Raw genomic sequence first — 12,893 nt, 5'->3', positions numbered from 1 at the left:
TTCACTGTCACCAAAATTGATGACGTTTCTTCTTCTCAGAGCTTGGACGACCTTTTTGAAAGCGGGACAATTTTCAATAGAATGTCCGGAAACCCCTGCATGGTATTCGCACTTAGCACTAGCATCATACCACTTGGGATACGGGGGTTGTATAGGGTCCACATGTAAGGTGAGACTACATGTCGATATAATTCGTGGAATAACTCCTTATAAGTCATAGGAATCGGATCAAATTGAGGCCTCTCTCCTTGGATCTCTTGCCCCTTGCCTATTGTCAATTTGGGGTGATGCTACCGTTCCCTGTGGTCGGGACACTGTGATTATGGGAATCATACTGCCTTATTTTGTTGACTTCGTTTTCTTTCTTCCTCATCGCTGTTTCTTGCTGGAATCTCCTCCCTTTCATTATGCTTCTCTCCATTACTTGCAGCGCCATTCTGTTAGGTCTGACGTCCTTCACATGCTTATACTGGTCGAGAAAAGATTTGGCCAGGTCTTTCCATGTCCTGACATCAACTCTCCTAAGTTGATTATACCATCGCAATGCTGAGCCTACTAAGCTTTCCTGGAAACTGGATCAACAACTGGTCGTCCCTACGTAACCAGTCATTTTCCTGCAGAACATTGTGATATGGGCAGAAGGGCATTGGGTACCGTCGTATTTCTCGAAGTCAGGGGTTTGAACTTGGGAGGTAGGACAGATCAGGAACTAAACTCAGTTCCTTAGCGTCGAGACCATACAAGCTGGTATCTTCTTTCATAGCTTGTACTTCATTCGCTAGCTGCTTATATTGCTCCTGCAACAACTTGTTTTCGCTCTTCTTTGCTTCTTCATCGAGGTCTGGGACATGGTGATATGGGCTTTCTTCGGGATGCGAACAAGATCCAGGTTGCGGATTACTTGCAATGCCGTCAGGATTTATGTGTACTTTGGTATGGACAGATGTTCTTTGGATATTCGGAGACTGTAACCGGGGTTGAACCCTGGAGGGTAAAGTGGTTCTTCACTTGTTGCTCATGGGCCTTTCCGTGCTCTGGATTTCTCCCTCCCAGCATACTTGCCAACTTAGACAGCATATCCTCTTGAGCCTTAAGCATATCTTCTTGCATTTTTCCTTATATCATCTTGTAACTGCAGTTGTGTTCTTTCAATTTGAGCAATCTTATCATCCATGGCCTCCTTGTGTTATAGTGATGCTTGGAATTTCCAGTATTTCTCTGTCACACAGTTCCTTTTATTATGTTGTATCTTATTTAATGAATATGAAGTATATGATTATGATGGACAAAGTGCGATGTAGGAAAAATGAAGATGCATTACGAAAATGATGTATATGCAAAATGCAGGGTTTGATCCCGGGGCGATTCCTTAAACAACTCTTTATATTAGAAACGACGTTCAATTACAAAGTTGAAACATATCAGAAAATCTGCACTGTTTCGCTATTTGTAGTATATGTGCTAGCAGTTCCAAAATCTTCTGGTTCTCTTCAGCTCAGGATCCAGCTCTTCGCCTATAGCGGCAGCTTCTTGAGATAGGTCGACCAAATACTGTGCGATTCCCCTAGCATGCCCCAGGTAACAAGTGATAAGGTCTTCTCCTCCTTGGCTCTCGCCTGCGCTCGCTCCCATCGAAAACGCCACTGAGTATCCCCCTCATAAGGAACTATCGATAGCTCACTTGATTGCCTCTGGAACCCCCGAACCATGACTTCGAGCTCACTTACTTGCTTCTTCAGACTTTCGACTACTCCACGACTCGAGCTACCCTCCTGTTCCGGTACCGTTGTAATGCAGCCTCTAAACTCGAGATCTTCCCTTTCAAATTCTCACTCTGGGCTTGACTTTCTTGCAATCGCTGCTCTAAACAACTTTTTCCTTCGACAAATCCTTACCTGATGTCTGCTTTGCTTGAGTTCTTCCTGACTCTCCCGGCTGCCCTCTTCAAGCTTGCCACTTCCCGTCTCCACTCAACAGATGATTTGCTTGAACTGGAAGCTGTCTGATCTTTCATCATTCGCTGGTAAGTTGATTGAAGATCGTCAAAATCTAACGAAGTTGCTTCTCTGTCTTCAACTCGATCCGCTCTACTTTTTTGAATATCGATCTCCAACCCTTTTTGATACACCTCATATCTTTTTGCATAGTAATTCTCCACTGCCTTCTCTCTGCCTCAAAATCGCGCTTAGCTAGCTCTAATGGAGATGGTACTATCCTCAAATGTTCTTCCACAGGTTGAATGTTTTCAGGATTCACCACGGACATTGTCGTTTACTCGATTGCTTCTCCACTGCTCGTAATCTCGTGATGGCTCGAGATCGTAGGTGAACAAATTCACACGACGAGTCTGCTTCCAAGCTTCAGCAACCCTCTGACTTTGTTCTTGTATTGATCCCCCTTGAATGCAAAATCTACCCTAACAAGTCCCTCGTAGCTGGAATGAACTGCCTTGACCCATATTGTCTGGAAACCAACAGAGGTGCATATCCAACAGAACCCCATATACCTGGCAAAGGGACCCAATCCCGCTCTCCACACCGATAAAGTATGTCTGAAGTAACATTCCAGAAGCTCGCCATAGAACATCACCGTCTCTGATATCTTTGAAGATTACCATCCATTTTCTTCGGTAAAACTCCAGGCCAATCTTTTGAAAGGAAATCTTTCAAAGGTGAAAACCCGTCTAGAAACACTCGTCCTCCGCCCTCTCGACGTGCTTGAATGATTGAGGATCCACACTAGCAGTAGGGGTGCACATCCTAAAATGTCCTTCTCCCTCTCGTCTGCAAGAACTCAAAGAACGAAATGTCTCTGCTAGGATAGCGGAACAGGATCCACATGCTTGTCCATCTTTCGAACAGGTCGCCACTGATACGTCTATGTATCCTAACACCTTGGGGAAGATAACAAGCCCATAATCCCTAAAGCAAGTAGGTCAAGCTTCTTTCTTTGATCAGGATGACGATTGATTATTCCTTCAGAGCGGACCAAGGAAAGCATTCACTGTCCCCTTTCTTCTTATATTTTTACAACCCATCCTCACTCATTCCAGTGATCGATAGCAATTTCTTGAAACGAATGAGTGACGGGGGCTTGGTATAGACCCTATCCGCTTGAGCTCTCGAACACCGGAGCAAAGCTTGATACTCTTCTATTGTTGGCGTCACATCACTCTTCCAAACGTAAAACAGCTGTAACCGGGATTCCAGAACTGCGCCAGGGCCCTAAACAGATTTCGATCGATTGGAACATCCAGAAGGTAAGATATGTCGCCATACAACTGATAGAACATCTCTTGATCGGCTGCTTCACATCTCCCAAATTTCCTGGAGCTCATTCAAATCATTCTGACGCACATTGACGTGAGTGTAGCTAAACAACTCCGACACGTAACCAAGCTTCAAACTATCTTGTTAATCAACTGGGATTGCTCCGACCATCTCAAAACCTCTGCATTGTCTTCAACCTCTTTGTGAACCTTTCGTTCCATATTCTGGCCTTCTAATGGACATCGATCCCCAAATCAACACATGAATGGATAATGCAATGCAAAGCAAAAGGAATAAACCAAGGCAAGAAAATCAGTTAGTAAACATTAGTCAATTAATCAGGGATAATTGTTAAAGAATCCTACCCTCACATGCTGGCTACCCAATCATTCTTTATCATTTCCTACCCACCATGATATCTACCCCCATGCTTTACCTGAACATCACAACCTAGCCGCATGATATCTAATTTAACCTAACCACATGATCTAGTTCGCATGCGTTTATTCACAGAAGAAAATAAATGACCCAAAAAGCTTCCTTGTGTACACTCCTCACGGGATTCTTAAGGTTCGGTTAGGCTCAACCTAAGTTCGGGCTCTATATTCACTACATGTCGGGTTAGGTTGTAAAGTAATAGGTTCTCGAATTGTCCTTGTCGGTGCCCCCTTGGGCTGCCGAACCCTCAATCCTGGCCCATCACAGGCTTTAGTGGATCGAGTTCAATTTCGAGGGAACACCTCCTTATGTCCATGCGGAGGTGAATACCATCACGAGGACCATAAGGCGTGAGCTCCAGAAGTGATCCACTATCCCATGCGGAGGTGAAAACCACACGAGGGAGTAGTCTCACTCCTACTTAAATAGGACAGAGCGGGGTTTTAGCTCATGTTATGCAAATGCAACTGTGCCGTGTGTGAGGAAAAGCAAAAAACAAACACAGAATCACAAAACATTCCAAAATCAATCCTCTTTAAAACACATAAATAATCTGAAACCAACAACAAACAGATCATTACAACTATTCGTTAGACAAAATATGAACAGAAAGGTACTGAAACCAAACACGGGATCAAAAACCAACTTAAAACGAATTTATAACTTTCATTTGCAAAGACAATTAATTAATCGACTATAGGCCTGACTCTCTAAAAAAAGTCCCCAGCGGAGTCGCCAAGCTGTCGAAACGATTTTTTCTTAAGTGTGAGAAAAGGGTGAGATTTTAAAAACCACATTATTCTAATTATCTCTTTTAAAAACAAATGCGATTTAAAAGACCTCTCGTTTCGAAATTTTTAGATTTCCTTTACGATCGAAAATACAGTTCAAGGAGTCGCCACCAATCTTGATTAGGGTGTGATTGGGCACCCAAAAATGCCTTGTCATTTTAAATAAAAATTAATTTTAATTAAACAACAAATTGAGGTCTGCGTTTCCAAAATCTGAGTTCGGGAGTCGGTTACGTGTGGGGAAGGATTAGCACCCCCACAACGCCCTAAATCGGTACCTAGTCGATTAATTAACGTTTTTGCAATGAACTTTACAAATTCGAACTTAATTTAATTTTTGATCCCATAAAACAAAAATGTAAATTTAAAACATTCAAAAACACTCAAACAAATTAAATGAAAATTACCAAGTCATTTTAGAAAGATAAAGAATGTTCGATTATTTATAAATATCGAGACCAGATCTTAAGATATAACACCTTTTCTCGATATATTTAAATAAACGAACATTTCTTTTTCTTCCGTTCCCAAATTTTAAGGTGATAAATCAATTTCTTAGGTGCCACTAATGGGATACACTTTTAATTTAAAATCGTCGAAAGTGGATATCTAATCAGTTAAGACAACCCACTTGAAACAATTTTAAATTAAAAGGATATTACCCTTAATCCAATTATGTAATAATGTCGAGTCATGCTTATGAGGATATCATACATAAACTAGTTAAATAATACAACTCATTCGAATAAATATTTAAATCTAAAAATGCACATATAATTATATATTAAACAAATAAACCTACTATGTTAATATGCAACAAATATTTTCTTATGTCTAATCATTTAATAACTGCAAATATAATATTTATCTCATTTACTTAAGGTTGAAAATAAAATAAAAATTGCATAACATACATACATAAAAATGTACATACCATACATAAAATAGTAATACGAATGTCATTACTTATGGACAAAAATTAAATCTACCGCTAAAAACCCAATTCTAAATTTAATGCTACCATATAGGACTAAAATGACAAACACTAAAGCTAGGCAACCAAATACAAACTGATCAGTAAATTAATCAAAACAACTAGGATTGAACTACCAAATACCAGAAATTATAAGCTAAATGTGAAAACAACTAAAAAGGGAAAATAACATAGGCTGAGGACTAAAACATAACATGTTTACAATACACAGACCAAAATACAAACACAGAAATTTAGGACCAAAACAGAATGCTCGAAAAATAAGAAGACTAAGTTACTAATAAACAGATTACATTCAAGGACCAAAACAAAACAGTTTCAAAACTGAAGGATCTCGTACCAGATTAACCCAACTATCCTAAAACGCGGCGTATCACTCCCAGACTCAATGCGCTGCCGTTTTGGAACTACACGAACGACGCCGTTTTGGCGTTTTGGATATATGGAAACAAAGGGTAAGTTTTAACCCTAATCCTCATTCATCCTATCTCTAAACAGCTGAAACCTCACCCCGTTTTCTCTCAACCTCTTTCCTCTTCTTCTTCAACCCTCACCGAAGCCCCCAACCGCCGTGGCCTCCGCCGCCTAAGGGCTCCGATGAGGAGCCTAGACGTCACCTGACCCTTTGCCGACCAAACCCAAAACCAAAAGGGGTAAAAACAACCCTAACCTCACTGCCACACCACACGACAACCGTGGGTTTCCCCTTTCTCACTCGTCTATTTACTTAAAACCCAGGCCTCCACCACTTAAATACTCCGACGAGAACCCCCATGTCCTGACTCAGAAACCCCAACTAGATCTAGCCTTTTAGAGACCTACGACCCACGAATAAACACGAAAACAAAACCCTACATACCCTACATACCCTACAAACCCTTGACGACCCAACGTGGCTCGGGCTTAGGCGATGGCGACGTCTGCTCTTCGACTAAGGAAGGTGAAGGTTTTTTTTTGTTTGCTTCGTCTTTTGTTGACTGATATGCTAATGGGTTTTCCGACTCTGGTTCTGGATTTCTCCTGTTTCGTGGTCCTTTTGATGGTTGGTTCTCTCCTTCGTGATGACTGGTTCTCTCGATGATCCCTGGTTTGGTAATTATGTTTTTTGGTTTTGTGCTTTTTTTCTTCGATAATAGCTGATGGGTTGAGCCCCTTTTTTTTTTTGCTTGGGTGATGACTGATAACTCCCAGGACCCCAAAATCCCCCCCTCTGGTTTCATTTTCACTGCTATTTCTAGTTGATTTTTTCTTTCTGTTTTTTGTGCCTTCTGTTCTGCTTCTTGTTTCGTGTGTTCGCAGGGCACTGGCGAGAGCAGATCACGGGCGGCAGCTGTGGGTAGCTGAGCCATTGCTCGGTTGGTCGTGCGCTATCTGGAAATGCGGTGGTGGCTTCACGTGAGTCTGCAGTCGGCTCGGGAATCACAGGGGGCTGGGAACCGTTGGATCGTGGAGCCAGATCCAACGGCCTTCCTGCTGCGGCGCTAGACATAGGGCAAAAAACCCTAAATCACTCACCATTCATTTCCAACCGTTAGATGAGAGCCTCAGATCGTGCGGTTCAGACAAGGTGGCGCTATGAGCTTCTTCAGTAGAAACCCTAATGGGTTTAGTTTTGCAATTGGGCCTGTCTGGTCCAGCTTGTTTTAAGTTGATGTAGGCCTGTACCATTAATGATAATATTAGTGCATTTTAATTATTTATTTATTTAATTACTTAATACATATATATATATATATATTAATAATTACTTATAACAATATTAATAATAATAAATTCGAATTAACTTAGAATAAGACCCCGGACAAATCGAGTATCTACAACAAGTATAGATATTATCCCTATAGTATTGACACTGTACCTACAGAAGTCATAAAACAAGTACGAAAAAACTATATTTCTCAATCTCAAAGACCTTAGTGAGGTATCCAAGCATGCTTAAAGTTTTATTTAATCAACAGGGGTCATAATAGAGGCTTATTAACATGCTTATAACATCAAATGAACAATCTACCATGGAAATTACTAAACATGCTTTAAACTTAACTTTCTAACACATCTTAACTTTCCATGATCTACACTTGGTATGAGAAATCTATAAGTGTGTTACCTTATTGCCTTGGCTGCTGAAACACCTCTTGAATCAACTAGGATTCACCCTACCTTCAAGAAAAAACTATTTTGAAAACTAATTCTAAACTCACAAAATGGTGCTTGAAACAAAGCTTGAAGGATGGAGAAAAACATTCTTATTTTTGCTAAATAAATCTAAGATTGGAATGCTTGAAACTTAACTCTTGAAAGGAAGAAGAAATTGAAACTAATGGAATGAAGAAGAAGAAGAAGAATTGGTGAGATATTATGGGGAGTTTGATTACGTGAAATGATATAAAAAGAGGGGAAAGTTTTCAGCTTCAACAAAATAGGTAAATTACACTTTAGGTCCTTCACCTATTAGCTCACTTTAAAACTATCTCTTAGCTTTAACTCTTGGGCCTACCTCAGGCCCAACATTTATATAACTTGGTCCAACTATTTGGGAAGTCTAATTGGCTTGACGTAAAGGTCTCGGGTTGACCTAAACTACTAACCCATATTTCAGGTATTACAATGCTTAATACAAAATGTGTTTGATTTAATAGTATATAACATTTAATTTTAAATTTGAATATTAATATTATGAATAAAGTAAAATAAATTAAAAGAATTGTCTGGCCCGTATTAATCAATCATGTAAATTGAATACCTATTATTGATGCAAAGGCCGGCAGTAGGTAGCATAAGTTGAATAACATGGATTATAAATAATTGTGGGTGTTTCCTTTTCTTCTACTTTTGCCTTTGCTTTTATCATACTTCTTTTTAATTTCTCTTATCATTTTCCATTTAATGAATTGTCCATCGCCTCCTTAAACGATTCCAAACACATTTTCATAATTAGGCCAAAAGCAACACTTCTTTTTTACTGTTCTTGGTGATAGGTAATATATGTATGCATGGTACGGTCGAGTTATGATTGAATTATTATATATATATATAATCATATTATACAATGTAAAATTCTTTTAGTTTTACATATATTTAAAACTGTTGGATGATTGAAAACAAATAGTTAACAGATTGAGATTAACAGTAGGAAATGAGAAAATATTAACTGGAAAAAAAATCAATCTCAACCATCTATTTTCACCCATCAAACCGTCTTAATCTGTGTGAAACTAAGAAGTTTTACATTGGGTGAGTTAAATATATAGGGATGAACCTAGGTGTGAGGTCGCCCCCTAAAAATATAAAATTATCATATATTTTAGATTTTTTTTACTGAAAATCTGTTTTTGCACCCTAAAATTTTATTCGTCCTTTGAAATTTTATAAGTTTAAGTTCGCCTCCTCTAACTTAAAATCATGCGTCTGTCCATATATATATATATATATATAATTCACTTACACAATGTAAAACTCTTTAGTTTTACATAGATTTAGGACCGTTGGATGAATGAAAATAAATGACTGAGATAAACGCATTGTTTTTTTCCTAGTAAATATCTTCACATTTCCTACTTTTAATCACAGCCATCTATTTTCACTCATTCAACGATCTTAAATTTATATAAAACTAAAGAGTTTTATATTATATAACAATATCATATCTAAAACTAAAGTGTTTTATATTGCGTAACAATATCATATCCCATATATTGTGTGTATGTGTATGTGAATTAAAATCCAATTATATAGTGTAAAACTAAAAAAAATATATATCTTTTTAAAATCATTAAATGAGAGAAAATCAAATGATGATATTAAAATACAATATTTATACATATATACAAATGTTTATATAAATCTTTTTAGATTAAATTAAAAATCAAATAATCTCAACAATTAAAAAATTACTTTTACTTTTATTTTGATTTAGAATACGATGTTTATACAAATGTTTAAAATTTATTAATAAACTATTACTTTTTAAATAAATATTATTTTATAATCATTTAGTTTAATAAAAAATAAATTGAGTTGGATTGAAAAAATGGGTAAAGTGTACATATGATCTTCTGATTATAGGGTACGACTTTATTACGACCATCGATTATTAAAAGTTATAAAATAATTATCTAACTATAACGTGTTCTTTTGTTGAGTCACCCGAATATTAAAAGTTACAAAATGATCACTTGAATGTTTATTATATTATGAACTCCTCATTTTTCGTGAAAAAAATTATTGGTCGTCAGAACTGAACGTTAATATGATGATTGAGATATGATAGTCATTTGAGATTATGAATCATATTTTATCATATCATAGTTAATATGTTAACGTTCAATTTAGAATACCGTTAATCTTCTAACGAAAAAGATGAGTTTAAAATATAAGAATAATTATGTGACTATTTTATAACTTTTAATATCCGATAAACTCAACATAACAATATTTTATAATTAAATGATCGTTTATAACTTTAATAATCAATAAAATTAATAAATAATATCTCATATGAATTGTCCGTCCAGTTCAGTTGGTAAGAGCGCAAGGCTTTTAACTCTGTGATTGTAAGATCGAGTCCCACAATGAATAATTTATAATTCTGACTGCCAGAAATTTTTTACAAAAATTGTTCTCAGCTTGATGTTATGTCAGTCACTATCCTATCTATCCTTAACTCCGTTACATGTGCGAATAGGTTCAGCTAAATATACATTCCCTTAAAAAAAAAGCCAGTTACAACTCGGCTCGTCGCGCGGTCTCGGCCATGGAAAGGGGAAAAAAAGTGATCTTCCAATAATAAGAACTATTTCTTCTAGCTTCTCTCATCCTGTGTTCCTCCTCGAAAAAAAACTTGAATAATCCCCATTTCCTTCAAAAATATAAAATCTTTTGTCGCGATTTCTTTCGATTCACAGTTTACGTTCACTTCCCTTTTTCTGCCGATCGGTTCTATCACTCACTGTTTTTGTTTTTTTTTTTAAAATTTGTTAGTTTGCTCAATTTTATTTTGATCATTTTGATTGTTTTTGTTTAACAAAGTTTACATTTTTTTTTCTGTAAAAATCAGAAGATTTTTTTTTCTACTTTCCCACCTTCTGTAACACTAGGGGTTTTTGATGATCAATTATATTCCTTTTGTTGTTAAGTTCTTATTTTCAGAGGGTACTGTTGGTTTTTTTATTGCTTGGGGATGATGGAGAACAATGGAGGATGATGGAGAACAATGGAGGATCAGTGGATGATCAAGGCTCAGGATGGTTTGAAGTGAAGAAGGTGTTCTTTTCTCAAGCCAATATTATTAAAACCCCTTTCACATTGTCATAATTTGGTGCTTTTCTTGCCATTTTGAGTTTCTTATTTGTTTGGTTACTAGGAAAACTGGGGAAATGGGAGTATTTTGTCTCTTCGTTTCATGATTTGACTTTATTTTTATTGCTGCTGCCTGTTTGAGCTATGCTTTCTGATTTTGATTTCAGAATGGAATGAATATTAGTTTTGAATTGATGTACTTTTTCTCAGCATCCAAACAGTATGCTATGTAATTTATTTAAATGCATATTTATGGTGATTTCTGAGTTAAGATTGATTATAAGGTTACATCATGAGTGAAATGCCCTTTATGTAGCTTCGACAATCAAATTGTTTGATTGTCAAATTATTTGGGTCTATCAGATAAGATTGAGAGAAATATGTTCCAAAAGTTTTCATATGATTTTAATGAAGAATAATTCCAACAATATATGGATGAATGATTATGATAAAAAATAGAGCAGGAGTCTTGGACTTAAAATTTTCTACTATTATTCACTAGTAAAGTTTGTAAACATTGCTTGAACAAGGTATTAATCTTGTCTTGCCCATGTTGAGCCTTTCATTGCAACCCGAGGCTTTGTTTTGCTTAAGTTTATTCTTGAAGTTAAACTTTCAGTTTTATGTTATCGGTATTTCTGGCATAAGGAGATGATCCATCTTCCTTCTCGATTTGCTTGTAGATCAGCTAACAGAAGCATTTTTAGAGAGCTACCTTAGTATTCTAAATGTGTCTCCTAAGACTACGAAATGTTGTTATTTATTAGTGATTTTTTTTACTTCTCAGAAGCACACAGAAGCTGCTCGAAGATTTCCGCGCAAAATTGGGCTGGGGGATTCTCAGCCAAAATTGGCAATAATTTGACGAGAGATCAGCAGTTGTTGACCAAGAAGGGTGGAGCTGTGCAAGGAAAATATAGATCATTGCTTCAATCATCTACGGGAAATTCAGATGTGAATAGCCTGGCTGGTCTTGCAAAGTCAACCACTGCATCAAATGAAGATGAAAAGAACGTTCATTATCTTGATAAATGTGTTCTTAAGCAAAATTGTGAAGGCTCCTCACCCCCCTCTTCTTTTGTCGACAATTCTAACGGTAGCTGCGCAGATAACCCAAAAATTCTATAGAAGGATAAACCCCATACAGTTCACAAAATCAAGTGGGGTGATTTAGAAGACGATGTGCTGGTAGCACACCAAGTAAAAAATGTTGGAGCGGAAATCAGGTTCGGTGATATGGGATATGATAATGTGCCAGGTTGTTCGAAGAATGAAAACACTAGTAATTCAATTTCATGTACCAACCTCCAAGAAAACACAGTAGAAGCATCCATGGATGAAGATGTTCATTCTTGTGAGGTATCTTCATTGACTCCTAAGGATGAAATAATGGAAGAAACATGTAAAGAGATCAATGAAGTATCTTCAGAAGTTGTGGGACCAGAGATTGACAATGAAAAAATAATTTCTACGGATGACGGTTTTAAGGAAATACATACTGGACACATCAAATCAATTGGGAATAATCAAGTAGATTGTCGCCTTCTATCTCCTCAAGCCTCTGGAACAGCAGTTAGACCTGAAGTACCTACTGTAGATAGTGATTCAAGCATTGAGATGGTTTCACCGGATGCAGTGTCACTTCCCCTTGAGAACAGTGGACCCGAAACTTTGAGAGAATCAGTTGCAGATCGTATAGAAGATGGTAGAAAACCTGATCTGTCAAAAGCTCAACTTATAACTTCTCTCGGAGAAGTTGATACCGGAGAAAGCAAAGAAAGGTTTAGGGAACGGCTTTGGTGTTTCCTATTTGAGAATCTTAATAGGGCTGTGGATGAACTTTATCTTCTTTGTGAACTAGAATGTGATGTGGAGCAGATGAAAGAGGCCATTCTTGTTCTTGAAGAGGCTGCTTCTGACTTCAAAGAATTAACTACTAGAGTGGAAGAGTTTGAGAATGTGAAAAGGTCCTCTTTTCAATCGGTTGATGGTGTGACAATTACTTTAAAGAGTGACCACAGAAGACCGCATGCGCTCTCCTGGGAAGTAAGGATACTTTTTTTTTATTTTTCCCATATTATTGTTTGGCATTTAATAATCAGG

At 37.2% G+C, this 12,893-nt stretch overlaps 1 protein-coding gene across 1 annotated transcript in view; it reads left to right on the top strand.

Moving 5' to 3' along the window:
* The first annotated feature begins 6,402 nt into the window (after positions 1–6,402).
* Positions 6,403–12,893, top strand: part of LOC120200075 — an 11,965-nt gene continuing 5,474 nt past the window's right edge. The window contains exons 1-6 of the mRNA XM_039201001.1: positions 6,403–6,560; positions 6,792–6,887; positions 10,628–10,754; positions 10,855–10,873; positions 11,578–11,804; positions 11,919–12,836. Of these exons, the coding sequence (XP_039056932.1) occupies positions 6,403–6,560; positions 6,792–6,887; positions 10,628–10,754; positions 10,855–10,873; positions 11,578–11,804; positions 11,919–12,836 (1,545 nt within the window). The remainder of the gene's footprint in view (positions 6,561–6,791; positions 6,888–10,627; positions 10,755–10,854; positions 10,874–11,577; positions 11,805–11,918; positions 12,837–12,893) is intronic.

Source organism: Hibiscus syriacus, unplaced genomic scaffold, assembly GCF_006381635.1.
Source record: "Hibiscus syriacus cultivar Baekdansim isolate YM2019G1 unplaced genomic scaffold, ASM638163v2 tig00005929_pilon, whole genome shotgun sequence".
Lineage (NCBI taxonomy): Eukaryota > Viridiplantae > Streptophyta > Magnoliopsida > Malvales > Malvaceae > Hibiscus > Hibiscus syriacus.
The sequence above is the reverse complement of the archived record's forward strand: the minus strand, read 5'-3'. Positions and strand labels throughout refer to the sequence as shown.